Genomic DNA, 26541 nt, shown 5'->3' with positions numbered 1-26541 from the left:
AGAATAATACAATGAACACCCTAAAATTCCCTTTACTTTGATGGGCCAGTTCATTACATTTTGTCAAATTTGCTTTAGCTTTCTACAGTAAAAGTTGTAATTTGAAAAAGAAAGTTATTCTATTCCTTTGTAGTCCTTGGACCAGCAACATTGGCTTTACCAGGCCAATGGTAAGAAATGCAGACTCTCAGGCAGTCTTTGAGCTGTTGCTTGAGAACCTACATTCTAACAAGATCCCCCGTATGCATTTTAAAGCAGGGGAAGCAGTGGTCTAGGCCCACTTCTTACTCTTCTGACCAGTTGCTCATCTCTCGCCTTCCTCCATCATCAGGTCTCTGCCTCAGTTTCTCATTATAATCCCCTGAATGTTTTTAAAAGTATCTACTGATGCCTCCCCTGTAGCCTTTCTGGTTTAATTGGTTTGGTTAGGATCTTGAGCATCAGTATGTTAATAAAGCTTTCCTGGTTATTCCAATGTGCGGCCAAGGTTGAGAACCACAGCCTTGGATACTTTCTCTGTTAAGGAACATACTATTTTGAGATAACCTATTCTATTTTTAAACAGCTCCAATTGTTATAAATTTCTGTCTTGTATTGAGGACTTAATATAAGGGTTTCTCATACTTTGTTTAAAAACCAACTAACCAAGTTACAGTTTTTATTCAAATAATAAACACACGTATTATATAAAATACACGGTATCTATATGCATTGCATCCTACCTTAGAGTCCCATAGTTTATAATGTTTGATAGATTGCCAACATTTCCATATATTTTGTCCTGCTTCTTAATGCTGAGATTTACAGAGGAAAGTCTTTTTCATTTCCTTTGTTCCAGAGTTCTTCAGATGCTGCATACATAGCCAGGCATGTTGGTTTGCGTGTGGGAGTCCCACAAGAGACCCCAGCTCTCACTGTTAATAGACTCTGTGGCTCTGGTTTCCAGTCCATTGTGAGTGGATGTCAGGTATGGGCAACATTTTATTACTTCTCTGAAATTATGTTAAAAACTATTGGAAGAAATGCCCTACCACAGTTGAAACACTGTAGGTTCTTATTTTATGGTGCTTATTAGAAGAGGTCAATACTTGATATTTCTTGGAAAAGAGTTCACAGGAAGAAAATAGTTTCTTAAAAGTGATTAGCAGATCTTTGAAGACATGCTAAATGGAATAAGCCATTCGCAAAAGGATAAATACTATATGATTGCACTTATATGAGTAATCAAATTCATAGAGACAGAAGGCAAAACAGTGGCCGCTGGGGCTGGGGGGCAGGAGAGAATGAGGAGTTAGTGTTTAATGGGTACTGAGTTTCAGTTTGCAAAGATGAAAAGATTTCATGAGATGAGTGGTGGTTGGTTACACAACAATGTGAATGTACTTAATGAACTATACACTTAAAATTGGTTACAATGGTAACTTTTTTTTTTATTTTATTTTTTACTTTTTAAAATTTACATCCAAATTAGTTAGCATATAATGCAACAATGATTTCAGGAGTAGATTCCTTAATGCCCCCTACCCATTTAACCCATCCCCCCTCCCACAACCCCTCCAATAACCCTCAGTGTGTTCTCCATATTTATGAGTCTCTTCTGTTTTGTCCCCCTCCCTGTTTTTATATTATTTCTGTTTCCTTTCCCTTATGTTCATCTGTTTTGTCTCTTAAAGTCCTCATATGAGTGAAGTCGTATGATATTTGTCTTTCTCTGACTAATTGCACTTAGCACAATACCCTCCAGTTCCATCTACATAGTTGCAAATGGCAAGATTTCATTCTTTTTGATTGCCCAGTAATACTCCATTGTATATGTATATACCACATCTTCTTCATCCATTCATCCATCGATGGACATTTGGGCTCTTCTCATACTTTGGCTATTGTCGATAGTGCTGCTGTAAACATGGGGTACATGTGTGCCTTCGAAACAGCACATCTGTATCCTTTGGGTAAATGCCTAGTAGTGCAATTGCTGGGTCGTAGGGTAGTTCTGTTTTTAATTTTTTGAGGAACCTCCACACTGTTTTCCAGAGTAGCTGCACCAGCTTGCATTCCTGTACAATGATAACTTTTAAGTTATGTATGTTTTATCACAATTTTTTGAAAAGCTAATCATGACCTGTTATTTTGACCGAGGGCTTCCTATGTGCCTGACCTATGCTAGATTTACATTGAATATCTCAATCTTCACAGCCATCCCTTGTGGCAAGAACTATTAATATTCCCATTTTACCGGCAAGGAAACTGATCTTTAAGGTTACTAAGTCATAGAGGCAGAACTTGAATCCAGGTCTGTGAGAGTTCCCTGTGAGGCAGTTTGAAACACTGAATAAAGACTATAAGGCTAGGAAGAGAGTTGGAGTATTTAGGGGATGATAAGAAATGTATTCCTTTGGGAGAGGAGTTAAGATGGAGAAAATTGGTTTTTCTCATCCCTCAAACACAACTGTATTGTGATCCAATCACTCGGAACACCCAGCAAACCGATCTGAACACTGTCAGAAGGATCTGCATGGTTGGAAGGAGACCGCGTAGCAGGTGTGAGGTGCATGGAAGTGAATTGGGGGAGAGGAAAATGGCAGTGCCATGGATGGGGAGGAGCCCTTTCCATGGAGAGACAAAAAGGAGAGAAACGGGTTGAGAGAGTGCAGTGTCGGATTCACGCAAGACAAAAACCTCTCCGGACCACGAACTGGGGAGCGAGGGGTACTGAGCATCATGGTTTTTTGCCAACAACGTGTGGAGCTCAAACTGAGGTTTTGGAAGTGCGCGACTTTCTCTGGAGTGGAGCTGTGGCTGGCGCTCCTCAGAAGAAGGAGGAAGGGGGCCCTGGAGTGCACAGTGTGGTGTGGGGATCTGAGAACATTGCCCTTCCTGGAGTACATTTGCAGGAGGGTATATTGCCTCCCCAAGGACAAAACCCCTACAGGCGCCAGCAGAAGGCCTTTTATAGGAAGGGGACAGAGCGCAGATAACTTGCTTGCTGCTTTTTGCAGTGCTGCACCATAGATTGCAGGCACCGTGCAGGCATGGGACTGGTTTTCAGGGACAAAGGACATCAGACACAGTGTGGAGAGGCTCTACTCCAGGGGAGGGGAGCGGGTCCACGTGGTGCATGGAGCCCTGACAGCCCTTGCCCTTCTGCGAGGGCTTCCTGAACAGCGGGTTCTGAGATCCCCTGTCCGGGGACGAGAGATTGGGGTGATGCCATTTTCCCCTTAACACCAACGTGGGGACTTCAGAGAGAAACACGGTGGCCCCCCAGTGGAGGCGGGGCCCACTTACACCAAACCCCGCCCCCCTGTGCCTTGCAACTGTGTGTTTACTGGGGCAGCGCAGACTCTGAGCCAGCGCAGTGGGCCTCTCCTCCAGAACGGCACAGACAGTAGCCCACAGGCACCAGATTAGGGAACATGCGGTGCTTCAGAGCATCACCTGCAGTTCTGGTGGAAACAGGGCCAGGCTTACTTTTTTTTTTTTTTTTTAATTTTCTTCTTTTTAAAAGTTTCTTTTTTTTAATTTTCTTCTTTGGAATTGGGCTTATAGTTTTTTCTTTGTTCGTTTGTTATTTTTCTCTTCTTTTTGGATCAAGCTTCTTTTTTTTTCATTTTTGTTTGTTTTTTTGTTTGTTTGTCTTTAGAATGAGGCTTATAGTCTTTTGATTGTCTCTTTGGTTTTTTTCATTCCTTTTCATTTATTTATTTGCTTATTTATTTTTGGAATCAGGCTTTTGTTTTTCTTGTTTTCCAGGCTTATTTTAACAACAAATCAAAACATACCTAGTTAAAGGTCCAAACACTCCCCACTGCAATCTAAGAGGAGCTCTGCAGAGGACCGACCAGTGGGAAAGAGCAGCCAAAACGTAACAGCAGAGTGCACACAGCATACGTCAGAAACACTTCTGGAAGGGTTTCTCCTGAAGTGTCCAGGCCTTGAACAGTGTACAACCCCTTTTTAATATAACATCACTCTCAAGTGCAGGAAACATAACAAGCTTTCAAAACATGCAAAAGACAGAAACTTAGCCAGAATGACAAAATGGAGCAATTTTCCCCAAAAGAAAGGTCAGTAAGAAATCACAGCCAGGGACTTGCTCAAAACAGATATAAGTAACATATCTGAACAAGAATTTAGACCAACAGTTGTAAGACTACCAGGGGGCTTGAAGAAAGCATAGAAGACACTGTACACAGCCTCCCTGTAGAGATAAAAGACCTAAAAACTAGTCAGGCTGAAATAAAAATGTTGTAACTGACATGCAAACAAACTGGATATAGTGACAATGAGGGTTGAGGAAGCAGAGGAGAGAATAGGTGATATAAAAGAAAACATTATGGAAAATAATGAAGCTAAAAAGAAGAGGGAAAGAAAACGGTTAGATCACAAAGGTAGACTTAGGGAACTCATTGATTCTACAAAGTAAAATAATGTCCCTATCATAGGAGTCCCAGAAGAGGAGTGGGGGAAAGTGGCAGAAGGTTTATTTGAACAAATTATAGCTGAAAGCTTCCCTAATCTGGGGAAGGAAACAGGCATTCAAGTCCCTGAGGCACAGAGAACTCCCCTCAAAATCAACAAAACATTCAGCCCCATGACATACCATAGCAAAACTTGAAAAATAGAGAATTCTGAAAGAAGTTAGGGGCAAAAAATCCTTAACCTACAAGGGTTGACACGTAAGGTTAGCAGCAGACCTATCCACAGGAAGTTGGCAGGCCAGAAGGGAGTGTCAGGAAATATTCAATGTGCTGAATGGGAAAAATATGCAGCCAAGAACTCTTGATCCAGCAAGGCTGTCATTCAGACTAGAAGGAGAGATAAAGAGTTTCCCAGACAAAAACTAAAGGAGTTTAGTTGTGACCATTAAAGCAGCCCTACAAGAAATTTTAAGGGGGACTCTTTGGAGAAAAAAACCCAAAGACCAAAGCAACAAAGACGAAAGGATCAGGGAACATCACCAGAAACGCCAACTCTACAGGTAATACAATGGCACTAAATACGTATCTTTCAATAATCATTCTGAATATAAATGGACTAAATGCTCCAATCAAAAGATATAGAGTATCAGAATGGATAAAAAAAAAAAAAGATCCATCTATATGCTGCCTACAGTAGACTCATTTTAGACCTAAAGACACCTGCAGATGGAAAGTGAGGGGATAGAGAACAATCTATTATGCTAATGGAGATCAAAAGAAAGCCAGAGTAGCCATACTTACATACTTACATCAGACAAACTAGGTCTTACTTATTCATTCACTCCATTCATTTACAAATAATTATTTTTGAGAGAAAGCATGAGCGAGGGAGAGGCAGAAAGAGAGGGGGACAGAGGAACTCACGCAGGACTTGCACTCACAAACCATGAGATCATGACCTGAGTTGAAGTTGGACACTTAACCGACTGAGCCACCCACGTGCCCCAAAGACAAACTAAATTTTAAAACAAAGACTGTAATAAGAAATGAAGAAGGGCATTATTATCATAATTAAGGGGTCTATCCCTCAAAAAGATCTAACAATTGTAAATATTTATGCCTTCAACTTGGAGACATCCAAATGTAGAAGTCAATTAATAACAAACATAAAGAAACTCATTGATAATAATACCCTAATAGTAGGGGACTTTAACACCCTACTTACAACAATGGACAGATCATCTAAGCAGAAAATCAACCAGGAAACAATGGCTTTGAATGACACACTGGACCAGATGGACTTAAAAGATATATTCAGAACTTTGCATCCTAAAGCAGCAAAATTCACATTCTTCTCAAGTGCACATGGAACATTTTTCAGAATAGATCACATACTGGGTCACAAATCAGCCCTTAGAAAGTACAAAAAGATCAAGACCATACCACGCATATTTTCGGATCCCAACACTATGAAACTTGAAATCAACCACAAGAAAAAATTTGGAAAGCCCTAAATACATGGGGGTTAAAGAACATCCTACTAAAGAATGAATGGGTTAAGCAGAAAATTAAAGAAGAAATTTAAAAATACATGGAGGCAAATGAAAATGAAAACACAACAGCCCAAAACCTTTGGGATGCAAAAAGGCAGTCCTAAGAGGCAAGTTTATTGGAATTCAGGCCTTTGTCAAGAAGCAAGAAATGTCCCAAATACACAACCTAACCTTACACCTAAACGAGCTAGAAAAGGGATAGCAGAGGGTGCCTGGGTGGCTCAGTTACTTGAGTGTCTGACTTCGGCTCAGGTCATGATCTCACCATTTATGGATTCGGGCCTCACATTGGGCTCTGTGCTGACAGCTCACAGTCTGGAGCCTGCTTCAGGTTCTATTTCTCCCTCTCTGTCTGGCCCTTCCCCGCTCACACTCTCTCTAAAAAATAAATAAATATTAAACAAATTTTTTTCAAATTAAGAAAAGTAACAGCAAATAAAGCCTAAAGGGAGAAGGAAAATAATAAAGATTAGAAGAGAAATAAGCAATATAGAAACAAACAAACAAAAAATACAGTAGAACATATCAATGAAACCGGGAGCTGGTTCTTTGAAAGAATTAACAAAATTGGTAAGTCCCTAACCAGATTTATGAAAAAGAAAAGAGAAAGGACCCAAATAGATAAAATCACAAATGAAAGTGGAAAGGTCACAACCAACACCACAGAAATATAAACCATTGTAAGAGAATAGTATGGAAAATTATATGCCAACAGACTGGAGGAAATGGAAGCAGTCTAGAAGAAATGGACAAATTCCTAGAAACTCACAAACCTCCAAAACTGAAATAGGAAGAAATAGAAAATTTGAATACACCCATAACCAATAAAGAAATTGAATCAGTAATCAAAAATTTTCCAACAAACAAAAGTCCTGGGCCAGATGGCTTCCCAAGGGGATTCCACCAGAGACTTAAAGAAGGGTCAATAGCTGTTCTTCTCAAACTGCTCCAAAAAGTAGAAATAGAAGGAAAACTTCCAAACTCATTCTACAAAGCCAGCATTACCTTGATTCCAAAGACCCCACTAGAAAGGAGATTGATAGACCAATATCCCTAATGAACATGGATGCACAAATTCTCAAGAAGATATTAGCAAACCAAAATCAATAGTACATTAAAAGAATTATTCACCATGATCAAGTGGGATTTATTCCTGGGCTGCAGTGCTGGTTCAATATTCACAAATTAATCAATGTGGTATACCACATTAATAAAAGGATAAGAATCGTATCATCCTGTCAATAGATTTAGAAAAAGCATTTGACCAAATACAGCATCCATTCTTGATAACAGCCCTCAACAAAGTAGGGATAAATGGAACATACCTCAACATCATAAAGGCCATATCCAAAAGACCCACAGCTAATATCCTCAATGGGGAAATGCAAAGAGCCTTTCACCTACAGTCAGGAGCAAGACAAGGATATCTGCTCTCACCATCACTATTTAATATAGTACTGGAAGTCTTACCCTCAGCAATCAGACAACAAAAAGAAATAAAGGGCATACAAATCAGCAAGGAAGAAGTCAAACTTTCACTGTTTGCAGATGACATGATACTCTGTAGAACACCCAAAAGACTCCAGCAAAAAATTGCTAGAACTAATACATGAATTTGGCAAAATCACAGGATATAAAATCAATGTACAGAAATCTGTTGCATTTCTATACACCAATAACAGCAGACAAAGAAACCATGGAATTGATCCCATTTGCAGTTGCACCAAAAACAATAAGCTACCGAGGGATAAACCTAACTAAAGAAGTAAAAGGTCTGAAAACTATAGGACGCTTATGCAAGAAACTGAAGAGCACACAAAGAAATGGAAAAGCATCCCATGCTCATGGATTGGAAGAATAAACATTGTTAAAGTGCCCATACTACCCAAAGCAGTCTACACATTTATGAATCCCTATTCAAAATACCACCAGCATTTTTTGCAGAGCTGGAAAAAAACCATCCTAAAATTTGTATGGAACCACAAAAGACGCTGAATAGCAAAAGCAATCCTGAAAAAGAAAAACAAAACTGGAGATATCACAATTCCAGATTTCAAGCTATATTACAAAACTATAATGGTATTGGCACAAAAGACAGTATGGTATTGGCACAAAAACAGATACAAAGATCAATGGAATGGAATAGAAGACCCAGAAGTGGCCACAACTATATGGTCAACTAATCTAAACCAAAAAAGGAAAGAATATCCAATGGAAAAAAGACAGTCTCTTCAACAAATGGTGTTGTTGGTAAGACTGGATGGGGATATGCAGAGGAATGAAACTGGACCATTTGCTTACACCACATACAAAAATAAATTCAAAATGGATGAAAGACCTAAATGCAAGATGGGAAACTATCAAAATCCTAGAGGAGAACATAGGCCATAACCTCTTTGAACTTGGCTGGAGCAGCTTCTTACTAGATGTATTGCTGAAGGCAAAGGAAACAAAAGCAAATGTGAACTATTGGGACTTCATCAAGCTAAAAAGCTCTGCACAGCGAAGGAAACAACAAAAACTAAAAGGCAGCATATGGAATGGGAGAAGATACTTGCAAACGACATCTGATAAAAGTTTAGTATCCAAAATCTATGAAGAACTTGTCAAACTCAACACCCAGAAAACAAATAACCCTGGTAAGAAATGGGCAGGGGATGCTTGGGCAGCTCAGTTGTTTAGGCATCTGGCTCAGGTCATGATCTCACAGTTCATGGGATTGAACCCTGAGTTGGGCTGTGCACTGGCTGTGTGGAGCCTGTTTAGGATTCTCTCTCTCTCTTCTCTCTTCTCCCTTCTCTCTCTCTGCCCCTCCCCCACTCCCCCAAGCAAATAAACTTAAAAAAGAAAAAAAATTGGCAGAAGACACGAATAGACACTTTTCCTTAGAAGATATCCAGATGGCTAATAGACACATGAAAAGATGCTCAACATCACTCATCATCAGGGAAGTACAAATCCAAACCATGAGGAGATACCATCTCACATCTATCAGAATGGCTAAAATTAACAACACAAGAAACAATAGATGTTGGTGAGGACGTAGAGAAAGGGGAACCCTCTTGCACTGACAGTAGGAATGCAAACTGGTGTAGCCACTCTGGAGAACAGTATGGAGGTTCCTCAAAAAACTAAAAATAGAACTACCCTATGATCTAGCAATTGCACTATTATTTGCCCAAAGCATACAAAAATACAGATTCAAAGGGGTACATGTACCCCAATGTTTATCAATAGGCAAACAATGGAGAGAACCCAAATGTCCATCCACTGATGAATGGATAAAGAAGATATGGTGTGTATATATATATTACTCAGCCATCAGAAAGAATGAAATCTTGCCATTTGCAATGACATGGATGGAGCTAGAATGTATTATGTTAAGTGTAATATGTCAATCAGAGAAAGACAAATACTGTATGATTTCACTCATGTGAAATTTAGGAAACAAAACAGATAAACATATGGAAAGTGGTGGAGCGGAGTTGGGAGGAGAGAGGGAAACAAACCACGAGAGACTGTAAATGATAGAGAACAAACAGGGTTGATGGAGGGAGGTGGGTGGGGGATGGGCTAGATGGGTGATGGCTACTAAGGAGGGCACTTGTTGTGATGAGCACTGGGTGTTGAATGTTAGTGATGAATCACTGAATTCTCCTGAAGCCAATATTGCACTGTATGTTAACTAAAATTTAAATTAAAAAAAGAAAATAAATATATTCCTTTTTAAGGGATAGTTGGGCAAATGCATTTGTTCCTTTGAGCACAAGGGAAAAGGGATATAGTGAAATGCAATTTTATTTGCCCATGTCTTCATATTTTTACAGAATGAAAGACACAGACATATTGTAATGAATAAATTGTTTTCAAGTTAATTTATTTCTATAATGATATAGCTGAAACAGTGATCCTGATTTTCCTAGCAGTCACTGAAAACTGGGCTCTATGGAAGCTTGTTATTTGCTTCTTTTCTAAGAAATGCAAATAGTGGAGGGGCGCCTGGGTGGCGCAGTCAGTTAAGCGTCCGACTTCAGCCAGGTCACGATCTCGCACTCCGTGAGTTCGAGCCCCGCGTCGGGCTCTGGGCTGATGGCTCGGAGCCTGGAGCCTGTTTCTGATTCTGTGTCTCCCTCTCTCTCTGCCCCTCCCCCGTTCATGCTCTGTCTCTCTCTGTCCCAAAAATAAATAAACGTTGAAAAAAAAAATTAAAAAAAAAAGAAATGCAAATAGTGGAAAGCTAGAAGAATGAAATGGGTTTCTTTTTATGAGCCCCCTCAGTTAACCTGTTCCTTGTAAATCTGTGGTCTGCTTCAGACTCATCCATTAATATAAGGATAAATTCTACTTCTGTCTTAAAATAATTTTTTTTAATGTTTATTTATTTTTGAGACAGAGACAGAGCATGAGTGGGGGAGGGGCAGAGACAGAGGGAGAAACAGAATCGGAAGCAGGCTCCAGGCTCTGAGCTGTCAGCACAGAGGCTGATGCAGGGCTCGAACCCACGAAGTGTGAGATCATGACCTGAGCTGAAGTCGGACACTTACCGAATGAGCCACCCGGTGCCCCTACATTTATTTGTCTTTTTAAAGGATTTGTTCTTTATCATTGGCTTACAATCTGTGTTATGCCAGGCATTAATATCTCTGCTGATTTTCAAGATTTATATTGGGTTCAGAATTACCATTCCTTGCCAAAACAGAGGTAGAATTTGTCACTTGTGTACAAACAGTTGAAGTCTGTTAATTTTTTCTCCCCTTGTGTCTTGGGAATAGGTGCTGTAGCATTTGCCTTACAAGTTACAAGTATTTCCTTTTGAGGCACGGTACACTGGGATTCATAACTCATTAGATTTACTGGGAGTTTACTGCTTGATACATACTCCTGCCACAATATAAGGTTTTGTTTGTTGCTCATTTGTTTTCAAATAGGAAATTTGTGTGAAAGATGCTGAAGTTGTCTTGTGCGGAGGAACTGAAAGCATGAGCCAGGCTCCCTACTGTGTCAGAAACGCGCGTTTTGGAACCAAGTTGGGATCAGATCTCAAGGTTGGAACCATTAAAGTGTTTAAACATTTTTTGTCATGCCATTACGCTAATAATTTTAATAACACCATGTTGGGAGAGAGAAAACAAATTTTGAAACCAATTTCCTTAATAGGGGATTGACAAGATACGAATGATTTGAAATTTGTAAACTATTTCAAAAGCCCAGTTTGGTTTTTAGTTTTGACATTTTAACCCACATTAAAAAAAAAAAAAAAACCACATAGACTTTATCTCCCCACACCTCTGGTAGTGGAATTAATACTTGGAGAATGGAGGAAGGGAAGAGGCAGATCAAAAAGATAGGCAGAGCTTGAATTGATTAATTTCTCATGAATAATTGGGAAACCCAGTAATTAAATCTTTACTGTGATTTATGGAAGTTTTATTTCTGAAGCAATCTCCAATGAATAGATACTTCTTCATCACAGAAAACATTCTCTTTGTTGTTGTTGTTTTTTAAACATTCTCTTTGAATACAGATTATATTGTCCTAAATCAGACAAAAACTGATCTTCACATCTTTGAGAGCTACGGCGTGGGAATGACAGTGCTGATAAGGAATGATCGTGTGCTGTCCCTCCCATGTGACATTCTATATTGTTAGCATTTTCCAACAGTAATGACAGATTTACACTCTTCAGGCCAGTTCCTCACCTGGTCTTTTTGAAAGTTGGAAGGGATAAGACTTAGGAAATATGAGATAGTATTTTAGACGAAGTATGTTTGAGACAGCCTTCAGAAAGGTCGGTGACTCAAAGGCGCTGAGGCCGTCTAGAAGGAACAGAAGAGCATGCTTACCAGAGACCAACTAACTGGATAATAAGTAACGACTTTTTCTGTTCCTCAAGAACCTACGTGTCCCAGGTCTCTTCAACTTCACAGTGACTGATAGAACAAGCTGTCCCTGTCATCGAAGGCACGGGTTGAAAAGGGCACAGACACGTGCAGGCTTGTCTACAGAGCTCAGAATCGTGCTTCACAAAGGTGGCTACAGGGCAACATTGCATGAGAACTCAGTGTTAGGTTTCTTCCAAATGTGGCCCTAAGGGTGTAATTTTTGCTTGTAGGTTGACTTCCTGTGTTCTCTCCCTGTACATTTAGCACCGTTGCCTCTCTTTAGTGCCCCACGTTTAGAGAGAGGGGGAAATGTGTGCATTTTATAATGACATTGGGTGTTTTTTAAAATGTCGCAGAACCAAATATGTATAGGAGTAAATGCTGTCAGGAAATGTAATTTTACTTTCCTCTTATTAATTATTTAAATGTAAAGACATTATAGCATATTACTTTCAAAAGATATGCTTTAACAAATCATTTTATTATGCATGTCTTTTTAATAGCTGGAAGATATTCTGTGGTCAGGATTAACAGATCAGCATGTCCAACTCCCCATGGCAATTACTGCAGAGAATCTTGCTGTGAAATACAACATAAGCAGAGAAGACTGTGACAAATACGCCCTGCAGTCCCAGCAGAGGTGGAAAGCTGGTCAGTGAAATTGGATATTATAAATATCTATACAAAACTATGGGTGTGGGTGAAATGGGTAAAGTGCATCAAAGGTTATAAAATAAAAGAAGTCATAAAATAAAGGTTGTCAAATAAGTCGTGGGTATGTAATGTGCAGCATCATGACCATAGTTAACGATACTGTATTGCATATTTGAAGTTGCTAAGAGAGTAGATCTTAAAAGTTGTCATTACAACAAAAAGTTGTTGTAGCTGTGTATGGGGACAGATGTTAACTAGACTTATCATGGTGCTCGTTTTGCCACACTGTATATATGAACGTTGAGTCATTCTGTTGTAGACCTGAAACTAATATAACGTTACATGTCAGTTGTACGTCAACGTAAAAAAAAAAAAAATAGAAGAGATTTCTTTCATTTCAGACGATAATGGTCATATAATATTTGTTTTAAATTACACCTTTAGATGGGCGCCTGGGCGGCTCAGTTGGTAAAGCGTCCGACTTTGACTCAGGTCATGGTCTCGTGGACCGTGAGTTTGAGCCCCGCGTCAGGCTCTGTGCTGACAGCTCTGAGCCTGGAGCCTGCTTTGGGTTCTGTCTCCCTCTCTCTCTGCCCCTCCCCCACTCATACTCTGACCCTCTCTGTCTCTCAAAAATGAGAGACATTAAAAAATGTTTTTTTAATTACACCTCTTGAAAATCACATTTTTCCTTCATGCTTTTGTTTTTAGATGGTCAGGTATTCTATTAATGATTGCAAAATTAACCAGAAATTTCTCTTTTGCAATACAGTAATACTACTTAAAAGTGGCCTTGTTGACTGACCTTATCTAGACGCTCGCATTTTGTCCTGAACTGTTTCTGTTGTTAGTAGAACGCTGAGGGCTCTGATACACTGTGAGAGATGAAGGGTCACAGGGGCTGCCGGGACAGAGGATGTTTTCCTCTGTGAGGCATATCCTACTCACAGGGAGGGGACGATAATGTTTGGAAAGGACCCACTGGGTATCCTTTTGTGCCTTCCTCCTCCCGTTCCTAATTGAGCATCTCTGCACCCAACTGGAAGACACAGCACACTACCCCACAGCCAGAGCTACAGCGTCCTTGGTATAACATTCCACGCTGCTGCCAGGCCAGCCCGAAGCGGGTACCCCGCCAGCAGTGTTTCATAAGGATGGTGAGTTGAAGAAGTTTGAGAGTCTCCTGAAAAAAGTTTTTGAAATAAACTGTTACAGACGAGCAGAAACTCTTATTTAGGGATGTTACGTACCTAGAATAGTGAGCATGAAGTCCATCTTAGCATTTCAGCGGGAGGAGTGGGCTGGAGCTGATGCCAGCCAATTCATTCTCTGTGTTTTTCGGTGGCACGTTCAAAGTGCAAAGGTGTTGGTCCAGAGGTCAAGAGTCATCAGTTCTCTCTCTGCCTTGGCCACATAGAAGTTATCTGACCTCAGTCCTGTATTCACTGAGCATCTGTACAATGGAGATAAAAAACGTTTGCCTTCCCTTTTTTCCCTAATAGAGTTGTGAAATCCAAATATGGGAAGTGTTTTAGCCTGCTATAAAGTGATTTCACACTTAAGGTGGTATCACTCCCTGCTTATCCTTATTTCTGACGCGTCAGATTACTGTAGTCTGTTCGAGTCAGTGGAGATGGAAGTAGGTAAGCTGTTACACTTGGAACTGTGTCAGTAATAGCTCATATCGTTTCTTCAGGTTGCTTGTCAGTACATGTCAGTTCCGGGTTTCTTGGCTCACTTCTTTTAGAGACCACTTCTTTTTTCTTCCTGTGCTAAACACTGAACGTAAGATCTACCCTCTTAGCATATTTTTAAGTGTACAATAATTATTGTTGTACAACTTGGTACCTTTTAAATTACTTCTCAACTCAGAGAAGTTTAAATAAGACTTAAATTTACTTAGTGCTATTAGACCTGTAGCTAACAGACCAGGACTGCTAATAATCTAGCAGTACCTTGTAAAAAAAAATTGTAGTAAAAAAGGTCAAAAATTATAAGGTAAAAAAGATGCAGAATGCATTTGTATAGATTCATGGCAGTACATTAAATCCTCCGACAGGCAAGGTCAGTTGTACATGTAGTAAAGGCTTATTTTAAAGTAGGGCTGTGAGGAAAGGGGAGACCAGAAGTTACATTGAAGGATGTGTTTGATTTCATTTCTTATATCATCTTTTTTTTCCCATTCTTATGATGGTCTCCTTTTTCAGCTAATGATGCTGGCTACTTTAATAATGAGATGGTACCAATTGAGGTGAAGACTAAGAAGGGGAAACAGATGATGCAGGTAGATGAGCATGCGCGGCCCCAAACAACCCTGGAGCAGTTAAATAAACTGCCTCCAGTATTCAAGAAGGAAGGAACCGTTACTGCAGGGAATGCATCGGTAGGTGGCACGTACCTTGAACTCTCGAACTCTTCTTATTGTGTTCAGTGCAGAGTAATCGTGAGGTGTCTTTTAGATACTTTTCATACTAGTCTTTAGTAATTTAGCTTAAATTAGTAGTGTTCATAGGGGCACCTGGGTGGCTCAGTCGGTTAATCGTCTGACTCATGGTTTCGGCTCAGGTCATGATCTCACAGTTTGTGAGTTCAAGCCCCACGTCAGTCTCTGTGCTGTCAGCGAGGAGCCTTCTTGGGATTCTCTCTCTCTCTCTCTCTCTCTCTCTCTCTCTCTCTCCCTCCCTCCCTCCCTCCCTCCCTCTCTCCCCCCACCCCTCCCCCCACTAGCTCTCTCAAAATAAAAAAACTTTAAAAATTTGAAAAAAAAAATTAGTAGTGTTCATATTCTGCTAATTGGGGTTTTCATGGCCCAAACCAAAATATTTTAACTAGGTGCTCTCATATAATACTCTTCCAATTTCTTGGTTCTTTCAGACTATTATCTGAGGAATCTGGAAGGAAATCTACCTGTGTTCATGTTTTGTTTTGTTTTTTCCCTGATGCATACAGCTCATCAGATTTCTTACCTCTCCCCACATCTGGATATAAGCTCCTCTTGCCACCGTTTCCTGTTTTCCGTCGGTGAAAGTGGCATTCTGTGCCCCAGTCAGTCTCCGGACCACCCGAGCACTGCGGGCACTACTTGCTATCCCCCAAATTGTGGTGCTGCTTCCTCTGTATTACCATAATCCTAACATTACCCCGTTAGTTCAGATCATAATTAACTGAATCCTCTTGCCCTCTAATTAATCTTCTGTTTTTGTTTCCAAGGGGATATCCGATGGTGCTGGAGCTGTTATCATAGCTAGTGAAGATGCCGTTAAAAAACATAACTTCACACCACTCGCAAGAATTGTGGGCTATTTTGTGTCTGGATGTGATCCCTCTATCATGGGTATTGGTAAGTTTGCAGTGAAACGGACCGGTCTGTTATGTCTCCAGAGTTAACTCTTCTCTGACATTCAGATACCTTAAACAGTAGCCAAATCAAGGTCACTTGTGGAGAAAAGGAGATTGGTAATCAGTCATTTAAACAACTAATCTTCATGAAAAATGGTGCCAGGCACAGTAGGAAAACCAAGACTGTACAGACTCTTGTGGGCGGTTAATCACGTCTTACTGTCCATTTGAGATATTTATTTATTTATTTATTTATTTATTTATTTATTTATTTATTTAATATGAAATTCATTGTCAAATTGGTTTCCAGACAACACCTCAATGCCCATCACCCACTTTCCCCTCCCTCCCACCCCCCACCAACCCTCAGTTTATTCTCAGTTTTTAAGAGTCTCTTATGGTTTGCCTCCTTCCCTCTCTGTAACTTTTTTCCCCCTTCCCCTCCCCCATGGTCTTCTGTTAAGTTTCTCAGGATCCACATAAGAGTGAAAACATATGGTATCTCTCTTTCTCTGTATGACTTATTTCACTTAGTATAACACTCTCCAGTTCCATCCACGTTGCTATAAAAGGCCATATTTCATTCTTTCTCATTGCCAAGTAGTATTCCATTGCCATTTGAGATCTTTAAAACTAACACCCAGAATAGAACAGAGAAGAATTACAAGGTGGGGACAAGATGAGAGAACACGCGATGGGGGAGAGATCCTGGGGTGAAACAGAGATTCCTGAATGCTGGCTGTTCTGCATGTGGTCACTAGTATATCTCATTTCTTCTTCCCACAACCCCTTTGTGAATGAGAAAATTGAAACTTAGGGAGGTTGTCTTGTAAAGTTCCAGACCAGTAAGTGATGGAGCCAGGATGAGAACCGGGCCTCTCTAATTCAAGTGCTCTTCTCACCGTGTTGTCTCAGGAAGTCAAAGTCATGCCCACCCGGCTCAGCTGGGCCTTAATAGGAAAATGAAGAATTACAGTGTATCTCACTTGGCAAAGATTAGCAGAACCCCTACAAACGTGTACAGTTGACCCTTGAACAACGTGGGGGTTAGGGGCGCCAGCTGTCATGTAGCCAAAATCCGAGTATAACTTTCAATTCCCCCAAAACTTAACTACAATAGCCTACTATTGCCCAGAAGCCTTACCAATAACATAAACTGTTAACACATATTTTATATGTAGTAAATACTGTAATCTTACGATAAACTAGAGAAAAGGAAATGTTATTGACAAAATGCATTTATAGTACTCTACTATGTTTATCAAAAAAATATGCCTGTGAGTGGATCCACACAGTTCAAACTTATGTTGTTAAAGAGCCAACTGTATACTCTTTCTTGGCTTGAAAAATATGAATTAGGGGAACGAAAAGCTTTTCGCTGGATATACTCCAGGAACCGCAGCTGATGCTGACTGTAGTAGTTCCTGTCATCCTCGGAACTGATGAGGGGCCTCACTTACAAAAACATTCATGCCCAGAGGCTTTGATGTGTCCCACCTGTACCCTCATATCCCAAAGAAAAGCCTATGCCAGGGCTATGTTCAGATTCTTGATAGGCCCAGAGATTTTGCTATGAACTTAATTAGGCCTTCTTCAACTAATCAATTTTTGAAGTAGGTCCCACGCTAGAGGGAGGTTGACCTGTTGTGACCTGCATTCCCAGAGGTCCTTCAGTGTGAACCTCAAGCTTCTACCTGAGTAATTCCAGTATGCTGATTGGGACTGAGTTAATACCCAACCGTGTTTGCTGCCATGTCCTTCGGAGATTTCTCTCTACAGAATTCCTAAAAAAGAAAGCTGGCATGTCCATACTTTGTCAGCTTTCACTGTGCTTCAGATTACTTTAACTAAACTTTAAGCTGTGTAAACATCTGTTAAGAGTCCATTTGCGGGGGGGGGGTGGGGGGGTGGGGGCACCTGGGCGGCTCAGTCGGTTAGGCTTCTGACTCTCGGCTCAGGTCTTGATCTCACAGTTTCATGAGTTTGAGCCCCACATCAGGCTCTATGCTCACAGCGCAGAGGTTGCTTGGGATTCTCTCTGCCCCTCCCCTGCTTGCACTCTCTCTCTCTCTCAAATAAATAAACTTTAAAAAAAAGTCCATTTTTTCTATGTTACAGGTTTAAAAGCTTATTAGCTTTCAGCTACTCGCTATCAACAAAACATCAGCTTTTGTTTTAGAGATGGAAGGTAGCTTAAAAACTTAAACATCTGTGTATTGGTATGGCATTTATCATTTCAGTGTCTAGAACAGTGGTTCCCAACCCCAAGTGATCATCAAAATCTGCCTGTAATCCCACCTCGAAAGATTTTGTTTCAGTACTTCCAGGGTGGAGCCTGGGAGTATGGCTTTTTTTTTTAAGTGTACCTAGGTGGCTTTGATGATCAATCAAATCTATCTGATATAGGTAAGTAGTTATTTTGTAGTTCTTTTTCAGTTTAACCTCAATTTTTACTAGGTTCTGTTACATTAATATAGTCACCAAAAAAAAAATATAATTTTCCTTCATTCTCTTCCAGGGTCTGAATGTTGGCTCTGTAGTACAACAAATACCATTGTGGAAGGCTTGATTCTTTCCCCCTTCAGGGCTTGAACAGATGCATATGTACCGAATGCCCCACAGTGTCAAATGTCCCTTCACCTAAACAGCTGTCTATTGGTTGTCATATGGGATTAAACAAGTTAACTACATGAAATGGCACCAGATGAATAAGCCAGGGAGAGCCGTTATTGAGTGGTGGGGACTGACTCATCAATCCAGTTTCTAAGAATAGTTTCCTCAGTTATGCAGTTCTCCAACATCAAGCAATCCTTAGCACTGTAGAGTAGCTACTGACCCAGAAAAAGGGGAAAAGCCAGGACCGAGAAAGAACAGTAATGGCTCCAAGGAAGGACACATATGGAAAGACAGTGCTCCCTGGAACTCGCCAGTGATGGCAGTAGTGGGTGAAGCTTGGAACCTCTTTAGCTGTAGCAGCTCTGGCTTTATCTTTTATTGGGCTTTATTTGTAGAAAGGATTCCAGTGGTTAAAAAGAAAAATGTTAAAAACCAATTCAGAGCACTTCTGATGAGAAGCTTGTAGCCCAAAAAAGGTACCCAAGGTCACATAGCTATTTAGTGGTAGGCCTAGAAATGAGATCTCCTTTTCCCAATGAGAATACTATAACTTCCTGAGTCCCGGTAAATAACAGTGTTATGGGAACATCCTTTAAAACTCAAGTTGCGGCCCAGGATAGTGTAATGATTCTAAGTTAACAACACATCGAGTTATCCCTAATATGGATATGAAGGCAAGGAAGTATGTAGGATGGTGGGTGTCACATCCTCAGCTTTTAGTTCTGAGTGTCTTTCACAGGATGCTTCATCCCTGACCATGCTGGAAAACATGCTTTCCTGTTGACTGTCCATCCTGCTTTGGGGCCTTAGAGATACAAAGAGAATCTGGAACTAGGTTCTGTGCTAATGCGCAAAACTGGTTCTTCAAATTGAAAAGCGCTAACTGGGTGCCCTCAACCAATAAGCATACTGTTGTCCAAACAACATTTTAACTAGGTGACAAAACAAGTTACGTTATATTTAGATTGCATTATGCTTCTCATACAGACTGATTTCTCATTTACCTTAGGTATATTTATGAAACTTGTTGCGGGATATTTGACTACTTGAACTCAGCAGAACATACCAGATAGATAGATAGATAGATAGATAGATAGATAGATAGATAGATAGATAATTTATGGCAATTTCGTTCTTTATGAACAGATAAAGAAGTAGATAATCTTCTTTAGCCAGATTTTTTACCTTATGGGAAAAAGTCAATATACCTAAACATTATGAGCAGCATTAAACAGCCATGGGTGATCATCAGTAATCTGGGAGCTAAAGTTTCAGAAGTCTTACTGGGTAGATTTTGCATCTGCAGAGGGGGTTTTGTTTTGTTTAAATTCTCTGCCTACTGTTGGCATTATAAACACCTCTTTGCTTCAGAGATCTTTTCCCTCAAGTGCCTCGTGGCTTCCTGTCTTGCTGTGCCCACGTGGAGATGCTACTGCTGCTTCTTGCCTTTTACCCAGATGGCCTGCAAGTTCAGAGTAGCCACAGTCTCGTCGGTACTAGGAATGCATGTGATTTGTATGCAAGAGAGCACTCGGTCTGCCTGGCCATTTGGTATGAAGCGTGGTCTGTAAATGCGGAACCCCAGATAGAACTCCTTTGGCTGTCTGAACCCTTAAAGCTGTTTATGGTAGAACGTCTCACATGAGCCTCTCATCTACAATTGGACTGCATAACCAGCTTTTCCCTTGGTTTCTTTATTTCTGTTTTTTTATTGTCACATCATTGAATAATGTGCTATCAAGGTAGTAAGAACTGTGGCTACTAATAACTGTCACATTATTTCTTCCTTCCTTACCTGTTTAGTAAAGAAGGAGAAATTTGATACTTAACTAAATATAAGATGAAATTGATTTTTGTGCTTATATAGGTCCTGTCCCTGCTATCAATGGGGCACTGAAGAAAACAGGACGGAGTCTTAAGGACATGGATTTGGTAGAGGTAAGTGTGATGCTTTTTTATATGAGTAAACCACCAACTTCTACAGCATTAATGGCTTTATTTGGTATTTTATAGCTCTTTTGTTTTAGTGCTATTGCCTTTCCAAATGATGTGCATCTAAATACGTATTACTTTTCATTACATGCCTGGGTTGGTACTTTTGTCTACCTGATTAAAATGCTTTATGTATATTTGAATAATTAAAACAGCCTGATTTTTTTCTACTAAAATATGAATTTCTGGAAACTTCTTTGACCCTTATAAGACTATTGCATTTTAGACTATTAATGTGCTTGTTGAATTCAATTGAATATGATATAAGGTGGGTAAACAACTTTAACCTTCTTTTATGGATGAAAATGAAAAAATACAAGCAAAAGAATTGACATAATAGAAAACTGTATCTGATGCCAAATCTAGAAGTTTCTGGCCCTCTCCCCAAGTTAAAACTCCCCCTTCCCCAAACTTATCTTTGGCTTTTACACCATAGTGCAGCTAGATTTAGGATGTCATAATTTTTCGCATAGAAAACTTAAGTTTATTGGTATGGTGATTTTTTTTTTTTAATATTAGGTTAGAACAAAGGCATCTTAAATGTGTAGAATAATTAAAAGTAGGAGTAGAAAAGAAAATACTTAAGGCTGGATTATATACATTTTACATTTGGGGAGTATTTGAAAATTTTAGGTAACTAAACATATGCTCCTTGACATTGAAAGATAACAAATACAACAAAGGAAACGTCTCTATTTAAATTGGTGAGAAGGGGCGTTCTCTGGGCACACGTGTGATCTCCTCTGTGGTAATCTCTCATCCAGGAAACCATGGTTTTAGACAAATGGCTTATCCTTAAATCTCTTCTTCCATTATTAGAGCCTCAAGGGGGCTAATTAATTACCATATTTGTATTAGCAAATAATGTCATTAAATTTTTTACTTTAGATTTCACACTTAAAAACTCTGTTTAAATTTGTCAGCTCTTTAAATCTGTTCATAATCATTTATAGATGTATATGTACTCAACGACATAGTGCTCAACATCTTGATATGATTGTCTTTGGGACTTTTGATGATCATGCCGATATAAAATGGAAAAATAATGTAGGATCTAAAGACAAACAAAGCACCATCTTGGGGAAACAGAAAATACAGTAGGAAAGAACACGACTAGATTTTGATCTCGACTATAAAAGTTACCTCTCTTAACAGTTTTCCTACTGACACAATTTTCTAGCTACGATCACGTTGAAAATATACTGCTATGAACTTGAAGGAAGGTAATTCTTTTTTTTTTTATTTTTTTTTAACATTTATTTATTATTGAGAGACAGAGAGACACAGAGCGTGAGCAGGGGAGGGGTAGAGAGAAGGGGAGACACAGAATCTGAAGTAGGCTTCAGGCTCCGAGCTGTCAGCACAGAGCCTGATGCGGGGCTCAAACTCACAAACTGAGATCGTGACCTGAGCCGAAGTCGGACGCTTAACTGACTGAGCCACCCAGGTGCCCCAGGAAGGTAATTCATATAGCCAACCTTGTTAAGTAATAAATACAATACTTTTCAGATCTGCCTAGTATCAGCATAGTAACCATTCTGTGTGTCTGGCTCTGAAGGTTTATCCTTTGTCATATGTCAGTTTCTTCTAGGAATTATGGCAAGTAGCACTGTAGTAATAATATTAACAGCGATCATCTACTGAATAGTTGGTATGTGTCAGGTGCTACACTAGACACTTAATACCCATAATTTCATTTAACCTTGACAATAACTCTTAGGCTGTACTGCATCCACATTTTACTGTTGAGGGAACCTCGAGTGTCCAGAACTTAAAGAACATGCACTCAGCCAAGATTTGAGCCATCTCTCTGGCTTCAGAACCTGTGGACCATCTCCCACTGCCTCTAGTAGGTATGTTTATAACATTACTGAGGATTCCTTTTCTCCAAGGGATGCAGTGGACTTAAAGTATAAGTTAGTAAATACACCCATTTTCAAACCTGATGTCTTTACAAAGAGTGGTTGAAGATAAACTAAAATAACCTCGCAAGGTAGTTTAAATAGAAAAAAAAAAGAGCAAAATTAGCCATCAGTAGGACTGGACAATTCTCGGTCGAAAATCAACTTATGAGTAAGGATTTTTACCAGTGTTTTGATTATTTTTAGGTGAATGAAGCTTTTGCTCCTCAGTACTTAGCAGTTCAGAAGAGTTTGGATCTTGACCCAAGTAAGACCAACGTGAATGGCGGAGCCATTGCTTTGGGTCACCCACTGGGAGGATCTGGAACAAGAATTATGGCGCACCTGGTTCACGAATTAAGGTATCTGCTAGAAATTGTTGCATTTTATATTTGCCATCGTTGGTAAAAACGCACGGATTTAAGTTTCCCCAGAACAGTCCAACACTTTTCATTCCTCCTCATATCCCCCCGTACTGCTTCTCACCAGGAACAAGTTATACCCTTTTCGGCTGAGATTAGAGGTGACTCGGTTGACTTTTTTGGGGTCCTGCACTTGGGATGTGCACGCTTCCTTGTGTTTGCCATGGGCTCAGTGTAGCCCCTCAGCACATGCCCCCTCCTGGCTCTGCCCCCACCCGGTGCTGGTACACAGCAGTCAGCACTCACGAGGCCACCGTCCTCATGGTGCTCGCACTCTAGTGCCCATTACAAGAGCGAGATAAAATTATTTAGGAAACCAGACAACATTTTGGGAGGGTTCCCATCTAGATGCTGTCATTTAAGAAACCGAAGCAAACTGCTAGTTTGGGTCTGAGCTAAGTGTTTCCTTCACTGTTGCCGGGGTTCCAGGAGGAGCCTTCTGTGTGTTTGATATCTTTCAGTCCTAATAGAAGAGCTCCTCCTTCCCGTGCTGTGTGTTTTGGACCATTTCTTTCTGTTAGAAACGTTGCAAACAAAACCAAATATGTCAGGCCTAAAAAAAAAAAAAAATCACTCTGGCTCCTGTTAAGGTAAATGGGACTCATTTCACTTAATAAGTAATTGAATTGAAATGAGTGACGTGCACCAGAAAGTTCCTAGGTGGCTTTCTCAAGGTCGTTCTGTTAGATTGAGGAATGAGAACAGATTGTGATCCAGAGGAGTCTAATTTTTATGAAAGGGGCATGAAATGCTTCTAAATTACCTGCCTTTTCACATGGACAAACTTCACTAATTGCACTCACTCCAAGGTGCCATAAAAATCCGAAACCATGTAAATCAAAGAGGCTGATGGCTCCTCACTCCTCCTCAGGAGGAGCCCGTCTCCGCCTGTCTCTGCCACCTCCTGTCTCTTCTTCCCCCCCGGCACACCTCAGCGTCTCTGTCTCTCGGCTTCCCCCTTCTGTGTTACCACTTTCTTTTAGTACAAGTATTCCGCTTTCTAAATTCTTTCTCCTCTTGCGACTTTAAACCGATATTGAGGATTGGGGAAAAGATTAAGATGAGCTGAATGAGAATGATTAATGTAGATGTGACCATTATTAATTCTATTTAATTAGTTTTCGAATTAACTCTGTTCGTTTTTTATTCGGGTGGATTTCAGCCACTGCTTTCTCTTGCAGGCGTCGGGGTGGAAGATATGCTGTGGGATCAGCTTGCATCGGGGGCGGCCAGGGTATCGCAGTTATCATCGAAAGCACAGCCTGAGGGGCCCGCCGAGGCCCGCTCGCACTTCGAGGGGCCAGGGCCACAGGGAGCCAGGTGACCTTCAGAGCAGCTGCAGAACCACACATGCCCTGTACTGAAAGTCATTGAGCTCAATGAAGGGATAGTGAGGCAAAAAGATGTGTCTCTCATGAGTAAGAGCCCACGCCAGAATAAATAAGTTCTCTCAGATTTGCACCAGATGGGATCTATCTCTGAGCAAACGTCCAACCACAGAGGCCTTAAAAGAATTGGTATAATGCTGAATAATCACCACTTATGCCTTAGATAATATGAGTGCAAGAAAATTGAATAAATACTGCTTTAACTTCAGTTAATCCTTTCCTGTCATTTCTTGCATTTTTAAAAATTTTTAATTGAGGTAAAATACATGTAAGATAAAATTTACCATCGACCACATTTAAGTGTTATTAAATACATTGATGTTATTGATACAATCCCCGGTAGCATCCATCTCCAGAACTCTCTTCATCTCGTGGAGCTGAAACTCTGAGTCCCCGGTGCCCTCCCTGCGGCCCCCGGCCACCACCATTCGACTGTCTGCCTCTAAGAATCGGACTACCCAAGGCCCCGCACAAATAGAGTCATACAGGGTTTGTCCTGTTGTGACTGGCTTATTTCACCAGCATAATGTCCTCAGGATTCGTCCACGTTGTGGTTCATGTCAGACTTTCCTTCCTTTTTTTTAAGGCTGAAGAATATTCCATTGTATGTAGAGAGCACATTTGTTTATCTCTCCATCCTTCTGTGGACGCCTGCTTTGCTGCGGCCCCTTGGCTTTTGTGAGTAACGCCGCTCTAAACAAGGCTGGCCAAATCTCTGTTCGTGGCCCTGCTGTCAGTTCTTTGGGGCATGTACCCAGGGGTGGAATTGCTGGGTGTCGTGGTAACTCTGTTTCTAATATGTCCAGGAATTGCCAAACCGTTATCCACCCTGGCCGCCCCGTCTTACGCTCTCCCCAGCCGCGCGCAAGGGTTCCTCCCATTTCTCCACATCCTCATTGATACTTGCTGTTTTCTGTTTGTTTTTTATAATGGCCCTCCCAATGAGTGTGAGGTTAGGTACCTCGCTGGTTTTGAGTTGCATTTCCTTAATTAGTAGTGATGTGAAGCATCTTTTCCTGTGCTTATTGGCCGTACATATATCTTTTTTAGAGAAATGTCTATTTTAAGTCCTTTTCCCACTTGTTAAATGGAATTCTTTTTTGGTTGTAGTTGAATTGTATTTTTCAAAATTTTGAAAACCAGTTTAACTTGTGGTGTTTAGTGATGTTCGTAATTCGTTCTGAGGTAAATATCCAAGAAGCAGATTACTGAACTTGGTCCTGATATGTGCTGGTTATGTATTTTAAGTCTTCAAAGACATTTGAGTGGGAACGTACCTTCTTTTTAAAACAAATTTTTTTTAACGTTTACTAATTTTTGAAAGAGAGAGTGTGAGAGGGGGTAGAGGCAGAGAGAGAGGGAGACAGAGAATCCGAGGCAGACTCCAGGCTCCAAGCTGTCAGCACAGAGCCCAGTGCGAGGCTCGAACCCATGAACCACGAGATCATGACCTGAGCCGAAGTCAGACACTTAACCAACTGAGCCACCCCGGCGCCCCTTAAGAACCGTATTTTTAAATGGAAAATGTGGGGCTGAGAAAAGACTAGAAGTCCAGTCTCACAAGAAGGCATATGATACCTCTCTCTCTCCCACCACCAGCACTTCCAGCGGTCAGAAAGGAATGTTGCTGCTAACGTGGGCCGTGCAGCCAACGAAAGTGGGGAAACAGACAGTAGAAAGTGGCTGTTAGAAATCATTGAGCTTACACGACAATTTAGAGAAGCCTAGTTGAGTGTCACTGGAGCCACAGGTGGGAGACCAGAGTTTTGCCCGGATTGCATCCTCCTCCTTCAGCGTCCTTAATTTATCCGAATTCTGCCCTGTCTTCAGTCCTTTTTTATGCATACTCTTAGCCCAGTGGTTCTCAACAGGGGACGGTTTTATCCCCAGGGGTATTTGGCACTATCTGGAGATGTGTTTGGTTGTCATGACTACCGGCATCTAGTGGGTAGAGGCCAGGGATGCCGCTGAACATCCTGCAGTGCACAGGATGGCCCCCCCAACAAAGAATTCTCTGGCCCCAAATGTCAAGATGGCTGCTATTAAAAAATCCTGCTTTAGGGGCGCCTGGGTGGCGCAGTCGGTTAAGCGTCCGACTTCAGCCAGGTCACGATCTCGCGGTCCATGAGTTCGAGCCCCGCGTCAGGCTCTGGGCTGATGGCTCGGAGCCTGGAGCCTGTTTCCGATTCTGTGTCTCCCTCTCTCTCTGCCCCTCCCCCGTTCATGCTCTGTCTCTCTCTGTCCCAAAAATAAATAAACGTTGAAAAAAAAAAAATTAAAAAAAAAAAAAAATCCTGCTTTAACCCTCAATCCACCCATGTCCTTCTCATGTCCCTTCTTCATTCTGTGTTTGTTTATATAGGTATTAGCTCT

General features: G+C 40.8%; 1 protein-coding gene across 1 annotated transcript in view; it reads left to right on the top strand.

Moving 5' to 3' along the window:
- Window positions 1-24376, top strand: part of ACAA2 (acetyl-CoA acyltransferase 2) — a 33937-nt gene extending 9561 nt beyond the window's left edge. Inside the window, exons 3-10 of the mRNA XM_025931186.2 lie at window positions 839-967; window positions 10903-11019; window positions 12360-12507; window positions 14718-14893; window positions 15721-15850; window positions 20333-20403; window positions 22566-22720; window positions 23962-24376. Of these exons, the coding sequence (XP_025786971.1) occupies window positions 839-967; window positions 10903-11019; window positions 12360-12507; window positions 14718-14893; window positions 15721-15850; window positions 20333-20403; window positions 22566-22720; window positions 23962-24046 (1011 nt within the window). The 3' untranslated portion in view covers window positions 24047-24376. The remainder of the gene's footprint in view (window positions 1-838; window positions 968-10902; window positions 11020-12359; window positions 12508-14717; window positions 14894-15720; window positions 15851-20332; window positions 20404-22565; window positions 22721-23961) is intronic.
- Window positions 24377-26541: the final 2165 nt, after the last annotated feature.

This window comes from Puma concolor, chromosome D3 (genome assembly GCF_028749965.1).
Source record: "Puma concolor isolate L17-30 chromosome D3, mPumCon1.1.hap2, whole genome shotgun sequence".
Lineage (NCBI taxonomy): Eukaryota > Metazoa > Chordata > Mammalia > Carnivora > Felidae > Puma > Puma concolor.
This window is presented reverse-complemented; position numbering and strand designations above follow the sequence as displayed.